This window comes from Uloborus diversus, chromosome 1 (assembly GCF_026930045.1).
Source record: "Uloborus diversus isolate 005 chromosome 1, Udiv.v.3.1, whole genome shotgun sequence".
Classification (NCBI taxonomy): domain Eukaryota; kingdom Metazoa; phylum Arthropoda; class Arachnida; order Araneae; family Uloboridae; genus Uloborus; species Uloborus diversus.
The window spans coordinates 199,733,065-199,755,343 of record NC_072731.1 but is presented as its reverse complement, the minus strand read 5'-3'; the positions used below and the strand labels follow the sequence as shown (position 1 = coordinate 199,755,343).

General features: G+C 36.6%; 1 protein-coding gene across 1 annotated transcript in view; it reads right to left on the bottom strand.

The window, feature by feature from the left end:
* Positions 1-22,279, bottom strand: part of LOC129234114 (dystrophin-like) — a gene marked incomplete at its 3' end in the record, with an annotated part of 333,560 nt that overhangs the window by 49,095 nt on the left and 262,186 nt on the right. The window contains 3 exon segments of the mRNA XM_054868004.1: positions 8,591-8,783; positions 8,901-9,055; positions 12,505-12,716. Of these exon segments, the coding sequence (XP_054723979.1) occupies positions 8,591-8,783; positions 8,901-9,055; positions 12,505-12,716 (560 nt within the window).

Here is a 22,279-nt window from a genome sequence, read left to right as displayed (position 1 = left end):
GGGGAGGGGGTCCCTAATTTTAAAAAGTGTGCCAGCACACTTGAAGAATAGATACTCTTGCGATTTAAATGGTGTTATGCTCAAATAATTGCCTCTCGAATGTTTCATGTGAATAGTGTTATAATTGAATGTATGCTGTCGAATGCTTGATTATGAAATGATTATTTGGGATACTTTGGTAGTCTAATGATATGTTTGGTGGAAGTGGGGGGGGGGGCGCTAATAAGGTTTTAACTTGAGAGGTACTAAAATTATATTTCAGGTAAAAAAGGGGGAATACTTAAGTTGAAAACCTGAGAGGAGGTCTTTCCCCTTACGTCCACCTTCTACTTTACCATTGGGTAATGATACAAGTGTAACAGGCAATAACAAACGTTTTAGAACCCAATATACAAATTACTGCAGACACGTGTTTCGGAGTTTGAAGGAATCCTTTTTTCAACGCAAAATAGTGAGATTGTGGATGTAAGGACATTACTGGATGTCTTTAGGGACCATTCAGTAATTACGTAAGGGTCCCGAGAGGGAGGAGGATTGGACAAATGTCTACATACTGGGAGGGGGGGGGGGTTCAAACCCATTCTTACGCAATATTTTCCAAGCTGATGTTTTACATTTGAAATTGCGCGGTTAAGTGGTTTGACAGGGATTATATATTTTATTTGCGTCTGGAAAGTAAAAAACCTATTAGGATAAGCCGTTTTTTATTTGTTTTACGAAGAATGAATAGTGTAAAACATAATAAAAATATTGCATTATGCATGGCATGTTTTATTTTTAATTAGTATAGCATCATATACCAAAAAAAAAAAAAAAAAATGTCGAAAAACATTCAGTCTAGATTCCAACTTTTTAGTAAATATTTCATTACACAAAAAGGTTTAATTTAAAAGTAGTGAATTTAATTTCGATTCCAGTGATGTTAGATTCGTTATTTTATTATTTTGAAAAACGAAATGGAATCTTACGTAAGAATACGGGGAATAGTTTGAAAAATCTTACGTACCCTTACATGGGGGAAGGGGGGTCAAAAAATTGCCAAAATCACACTTACGTAACTAATGAATGGCCCCTTACATGCAAAAGCTTACTATTTTGTTGAAAAAATGGTATCTTAAAATTCTAAAACACGTTTCAGCAGTACTCTGTATATTTGGGATACAAAACGTTTGTTATTTCATGTTACTTCTCGGCACTAAGGTATTTACTTATTTCTTTATAAAACAAGTGGTTTACTTCTGTGTGTCTCTTTTGAGGATATTGTTCTTGAGGAAGAACTTCATAGGCGGTGCGCCTTCGCTCTTGGGATGGATAGATTTGGAATGATTTTAAAATCGAATGAATGCTTTTCGCTTGCTTTATTCGAATGGGGTTATAGTTGAATGTTTGGCGTCGAATTTTCAATAAATGAGAGATTCCTTAATAATCCAACGATATTTATCGAACGAAAATTGTTAATTATCATATGAGCAGATTTATGGCGGGGCAGGTGTTGTATGAGTTGTGTATTTAACGGGAAAGTCATGGGGGTCATGCCCCCCCCCCCACCCTAAACCGTCGACAACAATTTCCGTACACATTGTGTTCAAACACTTTATGTATAAAATATAAACGATGACGGTATCTTTTCATTTCATTAATTATTTTTCAAAGTAAATATTTGAACTAATACTTCGTTTCATTGCTCATAAAATTAATTTGCAACGTTTATCCCCAATTAGGTGCCTTATTCCTGACCGATTTGGTGCTTTTTATTGACTCCCAAACAGATCCAGACATTTTTCGTACCAAAAACGGGAATTTCGTTCATGGGGGGTGTGGGGGGGGGCTCTCTTCAACATGACACCACCCCCTAAAAAAATGGTTTTCTGTGTCCGGCCCTGGTGTGATCCGGTGGTGAAATCTTGAAACAAAGGGTAGAGAAAAGCTTTCCATATTGTTTTGAACTTGACAGTTATTAAGATCAAATTTGTACAATTTTTATTAAAAAGTGAGGGATAATGATAATATGGGCGGGTCTTTGGGCGACATCAGCAGGTTTAAACTTGAGAGTTGTTAAACTTAAAAATATATTGAACCAGTATGGTACAAACCGTATAATTGAAAATGTAAGGTGGTCTTAGCTCTTTTTCGAATTATTATTTCTTAGGAGGAGGGGGAGGGGAAATTGTCATAAGAGGCACGTCATTGCTCACAGGTACGAACGGACACCCCTGCCATTCTATAAGGTTTCAAAATCAAATAATTGCTTCTCAAGTGCTTTTTTTTTTCTATGGGGTTACTCAAAGAGCACACTTCGTTGAGATAAAGGTTTTAAAACGATTGTTAACGCTGTGACGACCATGTTGAAACGTTTGTGAAACGTTTAAACGCAATGTGTTTATAATGCAGTGGTGCTCACCCCCCCCCCCCTCCCCGGCGATGACACTCATCCCTTAAATGCGACGGAGAACCCCCAGAACGAGAGCCCCTTAAAATAAGACTAAAAGCCTTCTTATTAGTTACCCTCTCCTTTTCAAAACTTCAATGGCGTGGTCTGCGCCATGGATCCCCCCCTGCCCTCTTTCTCGTGGGGACCTTTGCATAATATATTGCTTGTTCTCGAATGTTCTGTTATCGAGCGTATCGGATGATTTGAAAACCGAATACGTAATCTGCTTTTCAGAGAAACTTGGTAATCAATTTAAACCTTTTTGAGGACCAACGAAAATGAAGCGTAGCTACGGAACCTTAAGTTCCGAAATGGACCGTCGCGAGCCAAAGTATTTTCAGCAGTTTTGCCTCAACTTTACAAAAAAAAAAAAAAAAAAAAAATCGCATAAAATCAGCACATCAATTGACTCTAAATTTTTCAGTTGAGTGAATAATATACTAATCAACATTTATGAAAATATAAGAAATATGACATTGGATATATAAAAAATACGACATAAACAAGCGAGTAAAACAAGAAAAACATTTAAATTCAATTACGCACACGAAAATAAATGCTACGCAAAAAAAAGTCACAAATATCTTACGTATAGAATTTGAAAAAAAAAAAAAATCTGTATAAAATGTTATTTTTTTTTAACACACGACAAACTTCAATATTTCTTTTTAATGCACTCAGAAGCATTTCAACTTCCACTCCCGACACTTTTACTGTTATTACATATTTCCCAAGTCAGCGAATGAAAAATAAAAATAAAAAAGAGCGAATCAAGAAAGAAAAAAAAATAATAATCATGAAATTCATTGCACTTCAAGCCACACTAGTAACTTTCAATGCGCCGGGAATCCCAATCTTCTGGAAAACGCAGTCAGAAATATTTTACCCTCCCTCCTCATGTATCAGTCAGATAATTATAATTCCACTAACAAGAACATCAAAAAAAAAAGCAATAAACTAGAATAAAAGAGTCCTTCTACGCAGAGAGCAACGATTCCCGTACATAATTGTTTACATTATTAACTTCGTGTTTGAGTGCCCGCAACCATTCGAAATAACCACGTGATATCTGAGAATCATTAGTTAAAATACAAAACCATTCGATAAATCACTCAAAATGAATGTGAAAAAAAATATAAATCGAGAAATCAACCCGTTACACAAATTGAAATGGAAGGGGGAGGGGGGGGGGGTGATAGCGCACCATTTCAATCGCTACGGAGCATCCTGTGAGGGCCACCAAGAGACAAGGGCCCATTGCCAGTTTTCTAGCCGCTACCAATAAACATATAATAGTTTATACTACTCCGTGCCGGGTCGCCCAAATACCGAGCTCCTAGTTTCTGACACGCTAACAGGGAATCTCGTCGAACCAGCATCCCACATGGATTGCGACCCATAAATAAAGACTAAAATCTATCAAATTGACCCCCTAAAACAGGCTTGCGTTTCGAACTTTTCCCGAGGGTAGGGGAGCAAGGGGTTTATCTGCTCATTTTATCGGAAAACAACAAAAAACTAGACCCACTTAAACGTAAAAACTAGATTTTTTCAAGGAATTGGAGCGGGGGGGGGGGGGCAGGCCCGTTATTTCGAACCTTACAAGAGAGTTGGAGGGGTTTAAAGAGTATCCCACGAGTTGCGTATTATGCCGAATAACATTAAGGACTTCATTTATATGAGTACAACAACTTCTAAAAGCCAGGAGGGTTCGCCCCTTATTATACCCCTCAATGGTAGGCTTAATGGCACATTCCTATTTCGAGCGCACTGCTGCCAAAACAACTCGGGAATTTAATTGTTCCAAAAGTCAAGGGTATCCACCCCCCCCCCCCCTTTCGCAGAGCGATGGCGCACCCTCTCAAATGTAACGGAGCATCCGTCTGGAAAGAGCTCCCCCCCCCCCCTCCCGAAAAGTGATTAAAAAAAACCTCTCAAAATACCACTTTTAAAAATTTCGGTTTCGCAGGCTGCGCCATGGACCCCCTGCCCCCTCCCGAAAATGAGATTTAAAAAACCCTCTCAAAAAAACCAGCCCTAAAAATTTTAATGGCACAGGCTGCGCCATGCCTTCAACCCACCCGAAAATGAGATAAAGAACACTCTGAAAAAAAAACGGCCAATGGCGCAGGCTGCACCATGCCCCCTCTCCCCTTTTAGTGGGCACTCCTGTAGCAGTCCACTCAATTCTGGAAAAGCTCAGAAAATGAACTACTTGAGTACTCGATTCAAACGTCTCGAGATCTCGATTTGAAACATCTCGAGATCTCGATTAAAAACATCTCGAGTTCTCGATTTAAAACATCTCGAGATCTCGATTCAAAAGATCTCGAGAAGTCAATCGCTCGAGTACTCGATTCCAAAGATCTCGAGAAGTCAATCGCTCGAGTACTCGATTCGGAAGATCTCGAGAAGTCAATCACTCGAGTACTCGATTCGGAAGATCTCGAGAAGTCAATCGCTCGAGTTCTCGAATTCAAAAGATCTCGATTATCAATCACTCACAGGGGCGGCAAATAGGGGGAGCAAGAGGGGGCGGTTGCACCCCCAAATATTTTGCGCAGAATATTAAGAAATCAGGAAATTCAATTTACCTAACGCGCAAATCAGTGATCATATGCAATAGGAAGTTAAAAAAAAAAAAAATCTGCAGATGATCTTTAGTAAAAGTTGATGAAACTGGAGAGCTGTCCAGCCACGAGCAAGTGTTTTTCGCTATTTGGATAAAAACTTTGAAATTCATGAATCATTTTCAGAACTTTCATAATAAAAAAATAGATGGAGAATAAGTTTGTTTCAACTAAAGAAGAAATTTCCTCATATGGTTTAAATGCCTCATCAGAGTTGCATAATATAGACGAACGCGCGAACGGTGTTCGCAGAAAATTTTTGGCTCTGCAGAAATTTTTTTTCAAACTGCTAACATTGATTCAAAAAAAAAATTGTTTTTTTTTTTTTTTTTTTATAAAGGGAGTTTTTAAGAAAATCCCAGTTTAGTTCTGCTAAAGCCTTTCTCCAAAAGCGTTTTAAAGCACATGTGTAAAAAATATAATGGTTTTGGCAGTTTTCTTCAGTTGGTAAAAAATAAGCAAGCTATATGTTATTGTAAAAAAAAAATAATAATAATAAATGATTTAAAGCACTTTTTTTTGTCTCTTTCATATCTGAATATAAATTTAGTTTTTTTATTGAATTGTGAGTTAGGCAAAATAATTATTTGCAGAAAATTTTCCAGTTAGGATTTGTGTTTGCAGAAAGCTTTTCATTTTATCTAAGTCTGTGCCTCATACTTGTAAGTGCAGTGTTAAGATGATGCTTCTGCTTCCAATGTGAAAGGGCAGTGCAGTGTGACTGGTCCGATTTTTACGAGAAGTTTCTTGGTATTTTGAGTTCATTGTTGCGCTCATATTTTAAATATACAGGGTGATTATAATTAAAGTTCCACTTTCAAAACGCTGTAAAAATAAAGCCACTGGTCAGAATGACGTCAAACTTCAACGGAATATTAGCGAAGAAGGGGGAAAACGAATGGCAGAAAAAAATAAACAGCTGGAATTTTTAGCAATAGATGGCTCTGCTGGTGTCAAAATATGTAAATCAAAACACCTGTCATGCGCACTACTCATTGAAGTTGCCATTTTCCTACAGCCTAGCCGTCCCGATCACCTGATCTTATCCCGCATGACTTCTGGCTATGGGGCTATCTGAAAGCTGTTGTGTTCAATGCTCCGATTGCAAATTTTGCTGAGCTGAAGGCACGCATTGCGCAACACATTCTAAACTTGACCCCGGAAACACGTCAATTAGTTGTGGAACATGCTGTTTCTCGATTTCAACTTGTTACAGAAAAGAAGAGGGGGACAGCATATTGAACATCTTTTGTGCCAGTCTCACAAAAATTAAAGACCGATTTGATTTTTACTGATGCTTTTTCTGCGGTTTTTGGCCTCAGGACAATTAAAAACCGATTTAATTAAATTATGATGCTTACAGCGCCATCTATTGCTAAAAATTCCAACTATTTATTTTTCTTCTGTCATACCTTTCCCCCCGTCTTCGATAATATTCCGTTCAAATTTGATGTCATTTTGACCAGTAGTTTTATTTTTACAGCGTTTTGAAAGTGGAACTTTAATTATAATCATCCTGTACGTTCAGTTAGTGAGTGAACATTGATTCCTCCTGTTAAAAAGCATATTTGAGCAGTTCAATACATTGTATACTTTCATGGAAACTTTTTACAAAAGACACGCTATTTTTGAAAAAAAATTCGTGCATCAACAGATACTTTTGCAGGATGAGGTACAAAATGGTCTTCAAAAGTTAAAGCTAGAACTCTTGATCGAGCTCCTATTAAGAGCTTCTTGTTAATTTGGATTTATTGGAGATATTAAAAAATAAATAAATAAAAAAGTGACAAAAATCCACATGATTATGCAAAGTCAAATGATTGACTCAATATTTTGTATCAAATAATAGATTCATTCAGTTTCTAATGAAATGAACGCAAGATTTAGTGATAAATCTAAGTTCAATATTATATGTGCAGGTTATTGAACGAGATAAATAAAATATTTCAGTTACAAGTAAAAGTTGTTGAACGAAGCAAAAAGAATTGTTTTGCGAAGAGCCAGTGTACTTCAATGATGAAAAATGAAGATTAGAGCACAAATTTTAAACTTGCATGGTTTTTTTTTAAAGAGAAAAATTTTAAAGATGCGTTTTCTAACATAACTTTGTAGCTTCAATTATTTTTTCACCGATTCCAATCAACTCAGCTAACTGGGAAAGATCATTTTCGTATCTCAGAAGGTTAGAGATTTTTTCTTTTTTTTTTTTTTTTTTTTTTTTTTGTGCATGATGGGACAAGCGAGACTTTCATCTTCAGCTATACTGCCAAGAGCGTGCCGCTGTATATATTGACGGAATATAATACCAAGATTTCCTCTTCTTCTGGATTCCAAAAATCGTGCATTAAAAATTTACTTTAGAAACGGTAGTATCAAGATCTTTTCTGTTATAGCTGACTATAAAATAAATTAAAAGTGTGGATATTAAAATTTGAATTTCTTTAATGACCTTACTTTAAAAAAAATGTACTCGCATTTTATTTCACATTGAGAAAATTTATGTTTAAAAAACTCGACCCCCCAAATGAAATGTTGAAATGCCGCCCCTGATCACTCGAGTGATCGACTTGAAAAGATCTCGATTATCAATCACTCGATTATCAGAAGTACTCGATTCCCGAGATCTCGATTATCAAAAGATCTCGATTATGCCCATCACTAGCCTGCATATTCCCCGGATATGTCACCGATTGAACATGTGTGGGATTTCGTTGGGCGGCGGTGCAGCATCTCGCTCGTGATCCTCGTCCTGTTGCTTCGACAGACGAACTTTGGTGGCGCATGAAAACAATATGGAATACTCTTTCGCAGGCAGATATTCAAACTTTATTTCACTCCATGCCGAGTCGTGTAGCAGCTCTTATTGCGGCGCGTGGTGGCCACACAAAATACTAATTTCTATCTCATTTTATTGTTTGTTTGGTTCAAAAATGTAATCATTTATTTGTACCATTACCACTCAACTGTGTATTAAATTTCATTCAACTATGATGCTTCCTTCATGGTGTTGCAATTTTCACAAACAGGAGTGTACATCGAGAGTAGAGCGGTGCAAATAACGAATAGATATTTCTGCTCAGAACTCAGGCTGATGGGATCGGTGGTTGGAAAGACGTACTGAGTATCCACCTAAAGTAAAAGCTGGAAGCTTTTGGGTTTAGTCAAATGATTCCGATGTAAAAGTTAGGACAAGAGTCTTTGGTCTTCTCATTCATAGGAAAAATAAGTGTCGCAACATGGCAAGGAGATGAGAGCCGCTAAAAAAAAAATCCATTCGTGACAAACTTACTTGTGGATTTACTGAACTGTCTCGGTTCGGATGGCGAAGGGGAAAAAACTATTTACTAAGTTCGCCCTTCGCATGCGCAACGCCCCATATGCATTAATCCAGCTGAAAAGCTGTTGGAGTAGAAACTTTCCACATGAGTTCAGGCGGGAAGATGAAAAGCGTAAAAAATTGATTTCTCAACAAGCAATAATAAAACTTAGATTGTGAAACTGATATTCACTCTTCCACAAAGCTACTCACTCGGATCTGATCTTGATATCCATGGTTGGTCCGATGGAAGTCATCCCGTGGTCCATACTTCTCTTCTTCAGCCTCCAGCAGTTCTAGGGCAGATTCAGTTTCAGAAAGCCAAGCGAGGAAGCGGTCAAGTGCCTTGTCCAGCTGTTGAAGACTGTTCAGAGCATTTAAAAGCGCCTTGCCTCGACTTTGCACACTGAATGGAAAAAAGGAAAATTTTCTGTAATTACTTAGAGCTTATCGAAGGTTTTTGGCTAAAACGATTAATTGCGTCACAACACTTAGGTAGTGATCACAACTCAGAGATACCAACCTGATGGCAAGCTCTGTGTATCGTTGATTGATGCGATCGGCGATGGCTCTTAGTCTGTTGGCATCGTCGTGGGGGCAGTCCGCTGCGATCTTGTGTGCGGTTCTAGTCACACCTTCTACAGAGCCCTTCCACTGGCCCACCTCTGCCTGAAGTACCTAATATAACAAACACACAAAAATATATTTTAAAATGAACAGTTATATTTCATATTTGCCGTAGCGCATGGCCAAAGCGACTTAATTCATGCTATTAACAAGCATAAAAACGACGTTGCGATAGTAGGCATTTTATGTTCTCATTTAGAAATAAAATTTGCTCGGGGTGGTGTTTTGTGCTTACCAGAAAGGATTAAAAGAATCTAGTGTTTTATAATTCTCATCATGAAACAAAAATTTAATTTTGTACCAACTTTTAGTGATCAATTTCTCTTATTCTTTTAAACCTTATTCAGCAGTCGATAAGGAGACCATGGGAACCAAGGCCCGTTTCCAAGAGCCGCAACTGATAGGAAAGGCGTTGCTACAGGCTTGATTTAAAAAAAAAAAAGAGAGAGAGAGAGAAAGAAACGAAAAGAAAAATCCTATAACCTATATGATTCGAGTTTTGCATTCGTTCTTCTAAAAAAATTTCTGTTAGGAATTAACAGTTTCTAACAGTTTTTTTCTTTTTTTTTTTTTAACATTTCCTAGTCACTCTTTAGTTGAGATTCGAAACAAAAATATTGATTATTTAGCTTGAATACACTCTCGGCATAGCATCGAGGTTTTGTAAAACCCTCGCCGTTTATTTTTATTATAATATCTCAACCAGTTTTAAAAAATATATTTATATTATAAATCACAAATCTATAAACCCTCGATGCGAAATTTATTACAGATATCGTAATAAATATCCAAGCGGGGTTATTAAATCAAAATACCCGCAAGAGAAGCACTTCGAGTTCCAAAACTTTGACGGCAGGAAAGCAGATAAATGTTCTCTAGCTAAGATTTCAGTTTTTTTTTCCTCTTAAAAATATAATACAGAACTTTTCACCGGAAGAAAAGTGATGGATGGTTTACATCTTTTACCAGCTTGATATAAACATTTACTCTCTGGTAAACAGAACATCGGAAAAATATACTCGCGGATCGTCAGGACTTCCGAAATGTTTGACAGATATCTTCGACGTGAGATTTCTAATTTTAATGATAGATTTTCACATCATGAAGAAAATAAGAATTTGAAGCATACAGTTGAACTCGGTTAATACGAAATGTCAAAAATCAACGAATTTGTTCGTATTAGTCGTTATTCGTAAAAACCGTAAATGAGTGATACTGTGAAAAAACGAAGAAATACTTACTTATATTTAAAAACCATTACTACAAATTCACACATTGTAATCTAACTATTAGTACATTTAGAAAATTAATCACTCATTTCTTATAAATGAATGTTTTTGGAAAATACTAAAAAAGAAATATGATAATCGACAACCGCGGAATATGTTGTCCACATGTAAACAAATGTACGGGCTTTATTTTCTATATAAAATATTTAATATTTTCTTCTCTTTACACATTGGGACTTCTACTGCCTAACTAACCGATGAATAATTTCTGAAAAAGAAAATTACAATATTCAACCCCGAACATTTTAAGTACAGAGGTCAGAAATTTTTGTTCGTCTTAGCCGAGACTTTCAATTTAATTTACGTATTATACGTGAAATTTTTAATAGCAAACCAAACTTAACGCACAAAATCTCCGCTTTAGCCGTGATTTCGTATTAAACGTGATTGTATTAAGAGAGTTCAACTGTATTTTTAAAAATAAATATGAAATCTAAGCTTTCTCATCTCTTTTGCCTTAACTCAGGGTTGCCAATCTTGTAGGAACAATTTGAGGAGCATCTGTGGTGGTTTTGAGAAGCAATTTGAAAATTTGCGGAGCAGTTTGGTGTTTTGTGTAAAAAATCAATAAAAATGACTAAAACCACTTATCTAAAATTGTTTCAGAGCTTTAATAATCATTTAAAGCACTAGAATAGAAATAATTGTTTTTAAATTAATAAAACAGCTTCAAACACTATTTCAATCTTTGAGTATAAGCATCTTTACTTTCCCATGTTTACATGTTTGACATGATAAAAACTCAAGCAACGATAAAATTAAAAATTTTAAAAACCTCCGTCTGAGTCGCAATTGTAGAATAAAGAGGGAAAATTTAAAATCCTTTTAAAAGGCTTATATTATTAAAAATCAATGTCAAGTATTTTATTTGCTATTAAATAGAAACTGACAACAGATAAAAAATTTACATCATTGAATTTTATTTCCTTGTCGGCCAACAATGAATTCGGTTATCAATCGTGTGAATAAAGGCTTATTAAAACCTGCTTTAACAAAAACGTTTTAATTCGAATTCTATGAAACATAGAAGTTCTCATTCTATCAGACGCGGGAAAAAAAATCTCTTTATTTTAGTATTCAATTTAAAAAAAATTATCTATGTTTTCACTGCAAAAATTGTGAAAAAACCTTTCAGAGGTTTTTAATTAATATTTTCGTTAACTAATCCCATCCAAAGATGCAACCTAGCTAAGAAGATTCTCGATCAACTCTTCTTTAGAACATTTTTTTTTTCAAAAATCGGCCCATCCATTTAGGCACTAGAGTGCCATAAATAGACACACAGATACACAGACACGTCAGACTTATAACCACCTTCCTTTGTGTGCCGGGGCTTAAAAATATAAGCTTGAAAATGTTCAGCCGGGAAATGCGGAGCAAAATAACTTCTTTGCGGAACCGCGGAGTTGCCAATTTTAAAAAGTTTTCAGGAGGGAGTTTCGAGCACCATTCCTTTTCTTAACGTCATCAAAGATGGCTTACGCTTGCGTTTCAGAACTTCAATTCGGAAAAATTGCCAGTGCAATGGGATGGAGGTGGGGGGGGGGGGGCAATCAATAACTTCGCCTCTCCCTTGTATTCGTCCATTAAATTGAATCTCAGGTCAAAAAATCTGAGAACTTACAGCGACATTGTTGCATTTTCCACTTCATCCCATTTTACTGTTATGAAAATGATTCCACCATTTAAAATGTATTGATGGACTCTGGCGAGAGTGCTCTGATATTAAGGTTGACCGCTTTTTAAATGAATTAGTTCAAAGTAACTGGAAATGCGTTGAACTAAAGCACGTCAGCGTTATTGATAATTCTAAACTAGCGCAATCGCATCCCAAACGTATCATGCGAACTGACCCTGCATATTCAAAAGGAAGAACAGGCAGGTATTTTTACAAAGCCTACTACCAAGTTCTGGAATTAGTAGTGCTAGAAGAAAGTTCCAGAAGAATCAAAAGTAATTAGCGCAATTTATTTCCCGTGTACATATTGTTTCCGCGAAATATTTAACTGTTGTACAGTTAACACTTTCTTTCCCCTTCAAAATAATAGCACGCTTATGAATTAATGACATGCAAGGTGTACATATGGTTAATTTTATACGCTGATCTAGAATCAAAAATGTACTCCTACAGTAAGTAAAATCTCACCCTATTTCAAAAAGAGAAATCAAAAGGGCACCACCAAAAAAAAAAAAATTTTTTTTCGGCCTTACCTTTTGCTCTTTGAGTTGCGCTTCGAGGATGTCGAGGGTCTGGCCAACGGGCGGCATCCTCTCCAGCCGCCCCTGCAACCTGTTGAGCCATCCCTCAACTTCTCTGCGTCGTTCGTCGAAGCCCCGTCCGTCCGCAAGCATCCCCTCCAGCTGCCGCTTGCGTTGCATCGCCCCCTCGCGACACTCCTCCCACGCAGAGTGCAGCTGCAGGGCTGAGGGAGAAAAAACACCAACTTACACCACTGATTTAAGATTTAAGCCACCAAGTGACTAATAGGCAAAGAGAACTTTCTACTGTTAACAGCTCCAACATATGTTCTTCGAAGGAGGTCTCACTCGAGCAATTACTACCTCTCTAAAACGTTTTGCGAGCACGGCTCGTGGACCATTCACATTGCATAATTATGCTACTAGTACCGTGAACGCCGGGAAAATTGAATCAACCGTTTTGAATCAAATCGTCAAAAACAGAACAAAATCCAGCTTTATTGAATTAGTCGCTTTATTGAATCAGCCGCTTTATTGAATCAGTCACTTTATGGAATCAAAACTGCTCAGAACAAACGTGATTCATGTAAGCGGCGGCCACTGTAGTCATAGTCCTCAACGACATGCAATCGATATTACAGCTCATGAAAATCAAATTCGCTCAGTGAGGGAGTTACAAACGGAATTCAGGAACAGTAGAGCTCCCGACGTAAATCACCCACTTTGTAGCAACAATTTACTCCAAAACTGGGTGGACACTGAACAAGCATGGTAGTTGCCAATTGCAAGGCGTTACGTTATAATAGTACGCAATAGTAGGAAAAGCACTATGAATATTCCCTAGACTTACTCTAAACTTACGTATAGCAATATAAAGCGTCTAGTTGAAAGGTGGAAAAAAGGACAACTGACATCACGAACCTTTATTCACTGCCACATCAACCAGCAACTTGGCAGACTGAAGAGTTTTGCTAAGCTAAAACAGTCCCTGCTCGTGCATACGGCTTTAACATTCACAATGAAAACACCAAGACATGACGAGATAGCTATGCCGATCGACGGTAAATTGATATACTAAATTATACTAAAATATGTAGTTCTAAATCATTTTAAGTATTCCTCATAAGCATTAGAATTTAGGATCATGGTTTTGACAGCAAGGACGTCAAACAGTGCCCCGTCCCCTCCCGTAGTCACCTGAAATGCTCAAATTTTATTTATCATTTTACGACAATAGTTTTCATACATACATACATAGTCTTCCAATTTCAACAGAGCTAAAAATTGGGAGTATAATTTAAGCGTTACATCCGAAGCACTCAAAATATGGAATTGAAACTGTAATGGTGGTGGTTATGTCAGAGGTGGTATATTCACTACATAACTCGGTTTTAGTTTGTCAGCGTTTAATACACATATTTCCACGTTCACTCTTCCAGAGACAATCTTTTTCTGACTGCCAGTGCTGATTCTCAGTTAGCCTTGTGGGAGTTCAAGTGATTGCGCAGTTGGGGTTTCCATAGTTGTACAATTGGGATTTCTCTTTTTGCATGAACTGATCTGATGAATTTATGGGTTTCCCACAGAGTATCCCCCCAGTGACTGAGGGTTGCTAACCCAAAGGAACGATTTTTTTTTTTTTTTTTTGAGAATCAACACTGGAAGTCATTTTATATTGTTAAAGAAAACATAAGATATATATATATATATACAAAATAATTGAAAATTTGATATTGATATATATATACAAAAACTAATATTTTGCAGTGAAAAGAAGATATATTAGGTTATATAAGTTGCTAAGTTTTTTCGAAAATGTACTCGTCTTCCGTATCTGGTGACATATGTTGCAGGTTCGTTCGTAGGTGTTTTATTTATAGTTTTTAGTTTTGTAGTTGCTGGAAGTGGAAAATGGACAGTTTCCGGAATTATATGAGCCGGAAAAACGAGGTCAAGAGAAACTGTTGTGCGTCGACCATTGATGTCTTTTGTAATTGTTTTCTCCGTTTTGCTCAACACTTTATGAGGAACAGTATATGGTTGATGAAAAGGTGGTTTCACATGATCAACTCTTAGAAAAATATGCGAAGATGACTTTAGCAACGGATGGATGTAATACTGATCGGTGCAATGTGCAGATGTCGCAATAGGATTCAGCTGTCTCATTCTGTCACGAAGATCAGTTACGAAACCCGTGTCACATGCAGAAGAGACTGTAGGGTCGATTATGTCACAAGGAAGACGTAAAGTTGTGCCGTAAACCAGTTCTGCACAAGAAGGTTGCAAATCTTCCTTAATGGCTGTTCGGATACCCAGAAGAATTACGGGTATTAGTTCTGACCATCTGTCAGTATTTTCATGAGCTTTTAAAGCAGACTTTATATGCCGGTGGAAGCGTTCGACAAGTCCATTTGCAATTGGATGATAACTAGTTGTTCGGATCTTTTGAGTGCCCAGTAAGCGAGTAAATTCAGTGAACATTGAAGAGCGAAACTGGGGTCCTTGATCAGAAGTTATTATCGATGGACATCCGAAACGAGAGATCCAAGTGTTGAATATTTCACGGCATACGGTTAGTGCTTTAATGTCAGATATGGGTACTGCTTCTGGCCATTTGGAAAAGCGGTCAATCGTAGTGAGAATGTATGTTTTACCGTCAGATGGTGGCAAGGGACTCACGATATCTACATGAATGTGCGAGAATCTGGCATCAGGAAGAGAAAATGTACCTAGAGGCATTTTGTTGTGCCTGTGTACTTTTGATTTTTGGCATGATTCACAGCACTGCACCCACTGCTTAATTTGGCACTTCATATTAGGCCATACATATCGCGCACAGATGAGCTTGGTTGAAGCTGCGATTCCTGGATGTGCCATGTTATGCAGATGATCAAATATTAGTTTACGAAAGGAAACAGGAACGAATGCACGTGGAACACCTGTTGAAGTATCACAAAGTAAATTGCAGTCCGCAGTTTGGCATGGTTTGAACTCCAATTTTAAAGAAGATGTATTGTCTTCGAGAAATTTTTGAGTTTCTGGATCACTTTTCTGTGCATTTGCAAATTCTTTAAAATATAAATTTGCAGCTTTCGTAATCGACTCAACTTCGATTCGCGAGAGTGTATCTGATACCACATTTTCTGAATCTTTCACATGCCGAATGTCTGTGGAGTACTGCGAAATGAAATCCAAATGGCGTAATTGTCTTGGGGAACATTTATCTGGATTTTGTTTAAAAACATGAGTAAGTGGCTTTTGGTCTGTATATATTACAAAAATTCTGCCCTCTAACATGTGTTTGGATTTTTTAATAGCAGAGTAAATTGCGAACAGTTCCCTGTCATAGGTTGACCATTTTTGTTGACTTTTGTTTAGTTTCATTGAGAAAAAAGGTATTGGTTCCCACAGTTCATGCGATTGTTGAGATAAGGTTCCGCCTATAGCAACCTCTGAGGCGTCTACATATAAGCTCCTGGAATGGGATGTCTCAAAAGAGTGGCTTTAGCAATCGCGTTTTTCGCGTCAATAAAGGCTTTTTCTGCTTCTTCATTCCATTTAAGTTGTTCTGCCGCTTTGCGAACCTTGGAATGAGATTTCTTTTTATTTGTATGTCCTTCTAAAAGTTGTACTATAGGAGCAAGTATATGCGCAGCTTTGGGTATAAAACATCGGTAAAAGTTGAACATACCTAAAAATCTACGCAACTGGGTTAAGGTATCTGGTTTTGGAAAATTTTGGATACAATGTACTTGATCGGGTAGAGGTTTTATTCCGTTTTCCGAAAGATTGAATCCTAAGAAGTCTATAGTTGACACACCAAATATGCACTTTTGTACGTTAATACAGAGACCGTATTCATCTAATTTTGAAAATACGTTTTTCAAATGTTGGTGATGCTCTTCGGGATTTTTAGATGCTATTAGTATATCATCAACGAAGGCGTAAATCCTGGTAATCCTCGAGTAATTTCGTCTGAAAAACGTTGAAATGTAGCACTCGTGTTACAGAGGCCGAATTGCATCACTGTACTTTCAAATAGGCCGAAAGGAGTACAAATTGCAGTTTTGTGAATATCGTCCGGATGAATAGGAATTTGGTGGTACGCTTTTATTAAGTCAATTCGACTAAAAATTTTTGTTCCGTGTAATTCAGCTGTAAAATCCGCAACACAAGGGATGGGATATTTATCTTTTATTGTTTGAGAGTTTAGAGATCTAAAATCACCAACTGGTCTCCACTCTAAAGTTCCTTTCTTAGGAACCACGTTAAGTGGCGAAGCGTAGTTGCTTTTCGAAGGTCTTATATGTCCTAGATGCATCATATTTTGAAATTCTTGCTTAGCAATTTTAAGACGATCTGGAGCTAACCTTCGAGGTTTTGCTACTACGGGAGGACCTTTTGTTATTACGTGGTGAACAGTATTGTGTTTTACTGTTTGATGTGGATTAGTTAATATGGTAATAGCAGGAAATTCTTGCAACAGTTTATGATATTCTGTATCCCCAGAAACAGAAATTTGAACCGAATGTAGTTTCGAATCTTTAATTCGGCCGCTGATTGCAATTTTGTTTTCGTATCTCTCAGACACTTATTGCGGAGATCTGGCACCAATTCAAAATAATGGAGGGAATCTGCTCCAAGAATAGGTGAACTAACATCTGCAATCAGGAAAGTCCATAAAAAGTTTCGTCTTAAATTCAGATTCAGCGATAAGGTTTTCTGAAAAAAAAACATTAATGTTGGAAGAATTTGCTGCCATAAGGGTTTGTTGTGTAGCATTCCGTTTCTAGTAGATATTAGCAGGAATTAAACTGGCGTCCGATCTTGTGTCAATCAGAAAAGATATATTTGTTGTCTGGTCACGAATGAACAGGCGACGTGATTCCTTAGGCAAAGAGCAAGTCCCCGCTATTCCTTGCTCGTTTCGTTTCCCTGCCACTTGCAAGGTTTCACGCATTTTTCTTCTCTACATTTGTCTCCAAAGCGTCTATGATACCAACAATAGAAAAATCACGTTTACGAGAGACACTCCTTTCGCGAAACCCATTGTTTCTGCGATTGGACGAACGACCGCGAAAATAGGAAAGACGATCAATTCTTCTATTTAACTTTTCAATTTCGCGAAGAAATTTAGTCTCAAGCGTTGGTTCACTTTTATTAGACACTGCAAAAGTCTCCGTGGAAGATGGTGAAACTTCTTTGATCCTATCGGCAATTTCTGCAGCTTTGTCTAAAGTAAGTTCGGAAACGGCAGCTAAAATTGTTTGGACTGAAGATGGCAAACGCTGCAAAAATAATTTTCAGCTACATTCAAAGTTTCGGCGCGACGTTTCATATTCTGTAGCAATTCAGACGGTCTGCGAGAGCCTAATTCTTCCCCTGAAAGTAACTTTCGAATTTCCTATTGGGATGATTCCCCAGACCAATTTATAAGTTCTTTCTTAATATGCGAATAAGGAACGGTTTTATCTGGTTTCATTAATACATCTCTTATTAAAGAAGCTGTATCAGGAGGAAATATGTGCAACTACGTAATTGTATTTTGTTTTCGAATCAGTTATGGGCTTTGGAGTAGCGAGTTCAAAAGTACTTTCGCACATTACAAACCATAAACTAGGATCTGATCTATGGTAGTGGGGTATTTGTACTGCACTTATTTCAGACATGGTGCAAGGTTCAGATTCTTTAGGTTCAGATATTGAATGAATCATATTAAGACATATAAATACAGTACTCAGGGTTCATACTCTATTCGGATGAAAAAATTCCATGACTTTTCCCAAGACTTTTTCATGACTTCATAAAAAAATTTCATGACCTTGTTACATGAAGAGAATAGTACTATTTAATTTCAAACTGGAAATTTTTGGGAAATGAGCATTAGCGAAACTTTTACGTGAATGCTTCTATATCATCGAAGCACTTACTTGTGAGTGAAAAATTATCAGTGTACATCTAAAAACTAAACTATTCTTATTTGTCTTCATCATATAACTTTTAATAAAGTTAGTAAAACTAACTAAGGGCTTTAAGTAAAACTACAGTGAATGAAATATAACGGTGCTTAAATGTCTAATAATCTTTATAAACAGGTAAAATGATAATGAATGGGACAAAAGTTGAATGAGTCATTACTAAGTTTCAATAAATTTGCTTCAAAGGTTGCCTTTTAGCATCAGCAGTGCATTTAAGCATACACATAGCTTGACAGTACTTTGGTTCATTGAAGAAAAGCCATTCTTTAGTAAATTCATGTTTCTAAACCAGATATTTATATTTAAAAAAAAGAAAGAAAAACATTCAGTAGCGAATAAATCTTCTGATTCATATGTACTTATTTATTTGCACATTTTCAAATGCATATAAATTAGTAGTTTCAGAAATTCCTGAACATAGGGTTTGATTCCTGACATTGAACGTAGCAGTGGGTTGCATGGATTAATTCTGCGGGCCGTATGATGGGCAGTACTATTTTAGAGTATTAGAATTCCCCTATTTCTGTGTTTTATCACCTGACTAAAGATCTTCATTTTCTAAAACTTTCAACAAATTGAGATGAACTCTGATAAATTTAGTAATCAAGTTTTTACGACTGATGGAAATAAACTCGGATGCAATTGAATTGCATTTTTTAAGTGTTCGTGGCAAAATAAAGAATGTGCAAGTCCGCTACTACAGAATATACTAAGTCTTGAAAATAATGGTAAATGCAAAATGAGTGATGTCCAAGCAGTAAAATCACATTGCAAAAAAAGACAAGCGGCTGCTACAGAAGCGGATGTAATGAGATTTCAAAATTCAGAATTGTTTTTGGGATCATTCAATTTTCCAGTTTTAATATATAAGACTGTTAAATCACTCAATATTTCTGATGCTCTTACAGAAATTGTTACTTTTTCTTTGCCCTGGACATTTTTTCATGACTTTAAATAATTTTCCATGACTTTGAACGAAAATTTCAATTTTCCATGACTTTTCCAGGTTTGAAATTCGCTAAATTTTTTTCCATGACTTTCCAGGATTTCCATGACCCGTACGAACCCTGAGTACTATAACATAAATGCGTAATTTATACTGTTAATGGGAATTTGGCATTATAATCACAAACGCGACATATATACAACTGAAAAATGCAATGTTTAAAAATTATCAAGCCTACTATATTTTTTAAGATAACACTTCATGAAAACGAACAGTAATTACATGCATATGAAACATTTTCTTCGACTTTAGCATAAGAAAAACACCGAGAGAGCTTAAACTGAAGTTGAGGGAAATAAAGGGGCACCTAAGTGACCTACTTTTCCACGCGAATCAAATGCAAAGCACAGAGAAATGATTTACACTCGCCAAAAAAAAAAAGATGGTTTGAAACCAATTTGCATAATTTTTACAAATCCAATACATACATACATACATATATATATAATATATACACACATATATGTATACACACACACACACACACACACAGAGGACGGTGTCTTCCAGTCCCCCAACTACGGCACTGGTTTTAAGTAAATGTGTTTAACAGAGCTTTAAAAAGGAACTGCTTAAGATGTCCCATATGCAAAGTCATGTATTTCGAACAGGGTCTGAAGAAAACAGCTATTGAAAACTAAATGCATTTCATAAATTTAATTTTATAAGTTTCATTGAATTAAAGTTCACTACGAGCATCAGGCACGTTGAATGATTATGTTGCATCGAAATCTCTCATCATTTAAAAAAAGCAAAAGAACGTTGATAAAAGTTAAATTTTTTCTTTTTAAATTATGACTATATTCTTGAGCTTGGTTGTGCTTGGTGCACGATTTTTAAACGTATACCCGCACAATGGCACTATTTTTGCGATTTGTAAAAGCAAATCATTATATGCTGTAGTAAATGCATAGTTATGTACATTGTAGATTAATGGCAGGGTTGCACATCCACCCTAAGGACAATGCCCCCCCCCCTGAATATCGCGGAAAGCCCCCAAAAAAAAACAAAAGTCCCCCCAAAAAATGAGTAAAATACCCCTCATACCCCCCCCCCCCCCCCTCAGGTGGACAAACCTGTTAATGGCAAAGCGACAGCCACAGTTACAAGTCAGTTGCGCGCAGTGAGAAAAGATTCTTTAGCTGATTAGAAGTGAGTAAAATAAAAAAAAGCTTTTTAGACGAAAAAAATTCGTTCCACACGAAGAACAAAGTGGATGTGCAATCCCTTTTATTTATTCGTATTTTGTTTGTTTTGTTTTAAACATTTTCTGTTTAGTTGAATATTGACAGGCATGAAATAAACATCATACGGAAAAATAAAATGGCTCACTCTGAGTTTCAAAAATAAGGTTCCAGCAGTGTTTATAAAGCTATTTTCATTCGGATCAGTTTATTTCAAGTGATTTTGTCTTAAGAAACTACTTTACTTTTGAGTTTTGAGTCTACATCAAATATTTTTGTGAACCATTATTTTGAGAAATTTAATTAAAGTCGAGATTATTTTCAATTTATTCAGATAAAAATGTTAAATTATTAATGCACAATACTAAACAGTACCAGATATAAAGCTATTTAACACTGAGGCAAACAGAATTTCTTTCAATGAAGAACGACTATCAGCGCAATTGCGAATGGCATAGAGCCAAAACAAAGAATTCAACATATTTTATTTTTAAGTTTTAAAAATTCTTTAATAAAGTATCCATTCGTGAATGTGGGAAAAAAAAACTAATGATACAGTAAGCACAAAGAAGAATAAAAACAGGAGCTCAATGCAATATATCTCAGTTTGGAGTATAGAAGACAGCTAGCGTCTTTGGTGAAAGAGATAGCTAAAAATGGTTTGAAATTTCCTTCAATTCGAGGCTTTCTTTCGGTGTGAGTCTCACGGTTTCAAAATTTTTCGGAATTCGAAAAGCGATTTGGAAGGATTCCAGAAAAGCGTTTTTGTCACTTAAACTAAATGTGTGCTCGGGTTCTTGCTTCCTTTCTTTATTGAGCCACCGGAATGGGTTCAACCAACATGTGGACGTTCCTCTTTTTGTTTGTTCCCTTTTTGGACGAGAAAAAGAAGGAATCCGCCAATCGATGGGCCAGGCTTGTTTTGTGTCGAATAGTAGTAAATAAATCCTGCAATCGCCAGACACCCAGGAAGACCGGACGACGCCGGATTGGCTTATCTCTGAAAGGATGGGGCAGCGAATGACAGCAACTAATGAAAGTGAGTGATGCTGAAGATGCGTGCCATCAAGCATCCATTTCAATCCTTAAAAAAAAAAATCCTTCCTCAAAAAGCGGTTTTGGATTTTTTTTTCAAACTACTGAAGTGAAATCTTGACGCTGAAAAGTCAATAAACAAACTTAGGACCGTAAGAAATGTAAGACGATATAAAATCCTTGCCGAATCAAAAACCTAGCAGAAAATTACGAGGAGTCATTGATATGACTTCATGGCACTGAGAACAAGGGTGGATACAGAAAACCATTTTAAAGGGGGGGGGTCATGCTAAAGAATTAAATCCCCCCCTGCCTCCCACATGAACGAAATCTGGAGTACAAAAACTTTCTGAAACAGCTTTGGTGTCAATCAAAAGCAACAAATCGGCCTTAAATCACCTTATAGGGCATTTGCTAATTAATTTTATACGCAATGGAAAGAAATGACATTTCAAACACTTAAATATGAATTGAAAAGATCACTCAAATCGTTTACATTTCATTAATTAAGTGTTTGAACACAATGTCGACGGATAATGTTGACGGAAGTTTGGGGGGGGGGGGGTGTCATGACTCACACGACC